Below are 4,927 nucleotides of genomic sequence, written 5' to 3'. Positions count from 1 at the left end.
TTCATGTATTGCTGAAGCCTGGCTTGGAGAATTTTGAGCATTACTTTACTAGCCTGTGAGATGAGTGCAATTGTGTGGTAGTTTGAGCATTCTTTGGCATTGCCTTTCTTTGGGATTAGAATGAAAACTGACCTTTTCCAGTCTTGTGGCCACTGCTGAGTTTTCCAAATTTGCTGGCATATTGAGTGCAGCACTTTCACAGCATCATCTTTCAAGATTTGAAATAGCTCAACTGGAATTCCATCACCTGCACTAGCTTTGTTTGTAGTGATGCTTTCTAAGGCTCGCTTGACTTCACATTCCAGGATGTCTGGCTCTAGTTGAGTGATCAGAGCATTGTGATTATCTTGGTCATGAAGATCTTTTTTGATATATTTGTAATCACCACTATTGATTCTTTTTAATGGCTGAGTAACATTCCATTGTGTATATGTACCACAGCTTTCCATTCCATTTGTCTGCTGATGGACATCTAGGTTGCTTCCATGTCCTGGCTATTATAAACAGTGCTGTGATGCACATTGGGGTACACGTGTCTCTTTCAATTCTGGTTTCCTCAGTGTGTATGCCCAGCAGTAGGGTTGCCGGGTCATATGGCAGTTCTATTTCCAGTTTTTTCAGAAATCTCCACACTGTTCTCCATAGTGTCTATACTAGTTTGCATTCCCACCAACAGTGTAAGAGGGTTTCTTTTTCTCCACACCCTCTCCAGCATTTATTGCTTGTAGACTTTTGGATAGCAGCCATTCTGACTGGCATGAAATGGTACCTCATTGTGGTTTTGATTTGCATTTGTCTGATAATGAGTGATGTTGAGCATCTTTTCATATGTTTGTTAGCCATCTGTATGTCTTCTTTGGAGAAATGTCTATTTAGTTCTTTGGCCCACTTTTTGATTGGGTCGTTTATTTTTCTGGAATTGAGCTGCAGGAGTTGCTTGTATATATTTGAGATTAATTCTTTGTCCGTTGCTTCATTTGCTATTATTTTCTCCCATTCTGGAGGCTGTCTTTTCACCTTGCTTATAGTTTCCTTTGTTGTGTAGAAGCTTTTAATTTTAATTAGATCCCATTTGTTTATTTTTGCTTTTATTTCCAATATTCTGGGAGGTGGGTCATAGAGGATCCTGCTGTGGTTTGTCGGAGAGTGTTTTGCCTGTGTTCTCCTCTAGGAGTTTTATAGTTTCTAGTCTTACGTTTAGATCTTTAATCCATTTTGAGTTTATTTTTGTGTATGGTGTTAGAAAGTGTTCTAGTTTCATTCTTTTACAAGTGGTTGACCAGTTTTCCCAGCACCACTTGTTAAAGAGATTGTCTTTTTTCCATTGTATATTCTTGCCTCCTTCGTCAAAGATAAGGTGTCCATAGGTGTGTGGATATATCTCTGGGCTTTCTGCAAGAAGTTCACTGGCTACCTATTGGTAAATACTACAGTAGAATGGAGTTGGTACTGAGGCTGCTGATTTGACTCACTCTTGACTCACAAGTTACAGTCAGTCCCAGGAGAGAGGAGGGAAGCTAGCAGAGACAGAGGGAACAAAGCACAGCTGACAATTTTCTAAGTTGATGGTGGTGGTTTAGTCACTAAGTCATGTTCCAAGTTGAGACAGAAGTAAATGAGAAAAAAGAGAATATTTTCAAGAAAATATGTGTTCACATAATATTCATGATATTTCAGTTATATAAGGTGAATTTACCTGAGTAATTAGAAGTGCGAGAAAGTAGGGTTTCAGTTGCATTCAGGTAGGTGTGGTCCCTTATACAATTTCAGTGCTAACTGAACCTTTGTTGAAACTAAGGCCATGAGAGTTAGTTTCTGCATTCTGATCATTATCAAGAAACAACTTTAAGAAAATCTTAGTTCTTTGAACAACGAATCTGAAAGGTAGTGCAACTTTAGGGAAGGACAGAAAGGAAAAGGAGAGATAGGCAACAGTAGAATAACACGTGATTTGTAAGGTAGTTAACTGACTTTTGATTGTCCTTTTACTGGTCCTTTGATAATTATTTTGAGTTTAAGATAATTAGTATAAAAGTGCTTGTCACACATAGGAGAATATAAAGGAGAAAAAAGACTAAGTCTAAAATAGAAAGAAAGAGTTTAAGGTTAAAAAATACATTGCTTACAAAAGTTCTCTGGTGTCTGTTCGTTTTGCCAACAAATTCTTCTCTTGAAATATAGGATCTTTTTTAAATTTTTATTTATTTGGCTGCCCCGGATCTTAGTTGCAGCACATGGGATCTTTAGATGTGGCATGTTAACTGTTAGTTGCAGCATGTGGGATCCTCTGTATTGGGAGCATCGAGTCTTAGCCACTGGGCCACCAGGGAAGTCCCTGAGATATAGATCTTTTAAGTCAACTGCCATTCTGTCTCCAAGAGGCCAGGGGGAGAGTTTGTGGCTGTTGCATGGTGAAGGACCTGCCCCACTCTCAGACCTACCCATTTCTCCCCTAGGCTCTTGATTTAGCACAAGTTGAAAAACAGGGAAATGGAACATTCTGGCTTAGGCTTGCAGTTAACAGGAGCCTTTTGAATGAGAAAAATATGTGTTCATAACCATCAAATTAAAAAAAAATAATAATAAAAACACAAATTTAAAAGATAAAGGGTATAACAGCCAAAAGATTTTTTCAGTGTACTTCTAACTAATAAAATGTAGCACTTGATTAATTCCTTGTCTTGGAAGAAATGTTACTTCTAACTGAGTTTTTAGCATGTTTGTTCTGTAATTGTTGTTTATAATGCGTACTGCTTACAATGTATAGTATAATGCCGAGTTCCTAAAACATACATTTCCAAGACATTTTATGGTTATGGTTCAGATTTTCTTCTTTATTTTTATTGACAGCAAGTGGAATTTCATTATATTTAACCAGTTTTATTTTCCAATTTTTAGTATTGCCTCTAGATTAACTTTGGCTGAGCTAAATCAGGTACTTTACCGATGTGAATCAGAAGAAAAAGAAGATGGTGGAGGATGTTATAACATACCAAACTGGTTACCTCTTAAATATGCAGGTCTTCAAGGTAAGCAAGTATAAAGATGGTGAAGCTTTTCAGGGGTATTTTTTTAGGGTCATGTGGTATCTTCCTTATAGAAATAAGAGTATGGGCTCAGAGTTCAACTGCTTGGGTTCAAATCATGGCTCTGCCACCTACTCATTGATTGACCTCTGACAAGTAACTTAAATTCTCTGTGCCCCAACTTCTGCCTCCATAACATGTGAATAGACTAATTAAAAGTCTAATTCATAGACTTTTGTGAGGATTAAATGAGATTATTCATTTGGGCCCCAAATGGGACTAGGTTGTAAGTATAGTCATCTTTTTTCATATAATTGGAAATTTTTTTTATTGCCTATTTGCTTTATCCTACAAAGAGAACTTTTAGTTAAATATTTTGTAGTTAGAGTAGTTGTAAACTGAGATAAAGGAACTAAATATTTAACTGTCAGCTTAATTCATTTGGTTAGCCATATTTTCTTAGATTTTTATTTAGGAAATTTGATTTACTGCACTTATATTCCTGGTTCATGAAGTTTACAACTTAACAAGCCTCCTTTTCGACTCCTAATTTCTTTGTACATCTCCCGTCTTTAAGGGCCAATTCAATTCTTACATCTTCCACAAATCCTTCCTTAATTATTGATTTCACAGTAATTTCTTTGTCTTCCAGACACCCATTGTATTTATCTATTGTATCTCTTATTAGCCCTTGGAATTTATTGCTTTATTTTAATAATTAATATACTATTTTTTGTGAATGTTTTATCATGGTCAAGAAATAGGCTTTAGAACCAAATTTTATGGGTTGCACTGACTAGCTTTAATTATATGGCAAATTGTGGCTCAATTTTTCATCTGTAAAATGGAAACAAAAATAGTGTTTACCACAAGGGCTTACTGTTGGGATTAAATGAGTTAATATGTATAAAGTACTTAGACAGTGAGTGGTTAGTTCATAGTAAGTATTCAGTGATAACTAGCTATCAAGCTCTACTAAGTGGACTATACCCTTAGAAGAATAATGTTTGCCTTTTGAAGGGTTCTTGTTTTTAGCTTTCATACCTTCTGCTAAATCAAGCACATAAGAAGCTTTCAATAAAAAATTTTAAGACTTTTTATGCTTATGACATTTTTTCTGAAATATTCTCATTTTTTATTTTATGCTGTAATAAAGAAATGTATGTGTTACCAGCCATAAGCAGCTATCTACTCCATTTTCATTCTGAGATGTTAAACTCCTTTTTCTACTTGCCTGAAAAGATTGTACTTTTGTGAACTTCTTTTCTCGCCTTTATGTTCCTTATAATTAATTAAGTATAGTTATAGCCTGGTAGGCTGCAGTTCATGGGGTCGCTAAGAGTTGGACACGACTGAGCGACTTCACTTTCACTTTTCACTTTCATGCTTTGGAGAAGGAAATGGCAACCCACTCCAGTGTTCTTGCCTGGAGAATCCCAGGGACGGGGGAGTCTGGTGGGCTGCCGTCTCTGGGGTTGCACAGAGTCGGACATGACTGAAGCAACTTAGCAGTAGCAGCATAGACATAACTAAACTTTCTACTTTCCTTCTACTTCTTCATGAAATGATTTTTCTCATTTGTTCTAAATATAATTACCCTTATTTGATTTATTTTTGTACTCTATACCAATCCGTAATCCCTCTGGCTGTTTAATATTTCAACAATCACGTTGTATTTCCAGTAGGCTTTTAATAACAACCTCAGTTCAGTTCAGTCACTCAGTCATGTCCAACTCTGCGACCCTATGAACCTCAGCACTCCAGGCCTCTCTGTCCATCACCAATTCCCGGAGTCCACCCAAACCCATGTCCATCGATTCGGTGATACCATACAACCATCTTATCCTCTGTCATCCCCTTCTCCTCCTGCCCTCAATCTTTCCCAACATCAGGGTCTTTTC

General features: G+C 36.8%; 1 protein-coding gene across 4 annotated transcripts in view; it reads left to right on the top strand.

Moving 5' to 3' along the window:
• AGL (amylo-alpha-1, 6-glucosidase, 4-alpha-glucanotransferase) overlaps positions 1 to 4,927 on the top strand; it is a 101,371-nt gene that overhangs the window by 61,546 nt on the left and 34,898 nt on the right. For all 4 annotated transcript variants that reach the window (XM_010831000.1, XM_010830999.1, XM_010830997.1 and 1 more), the window contains exon 21: positions 2,899 to 3,029. In XM_010831000.1, the coding sequence (XP_010829302.1) occupies positions 2,899 to 3,029 (131 nt within the window). The remainder of the gene's footprint in view (positions 1 to 2,898; positions 3,030 to 4,927) is intronic.

Source organism: Bison bison, unplaced genomic scaffold (genome assembly GCF_000754665.1).
Source record: "Bison bison bison isolate TAMUID 2011002044 unplaced genomic scaffold, Bison_UMD1.0 scf7180017864519, whole genome shotgun sequence".
Lineage (NCBI taxonomy): Eukaryota > Metazoa > Chordata > Mammalia > Artiodactyla > Bovidae > Bison > Bison bison.
Note: the sequence above shows the minus strand (reverse complement) of the source record. Positions and strands in the feature narration are given on the sequence as shown.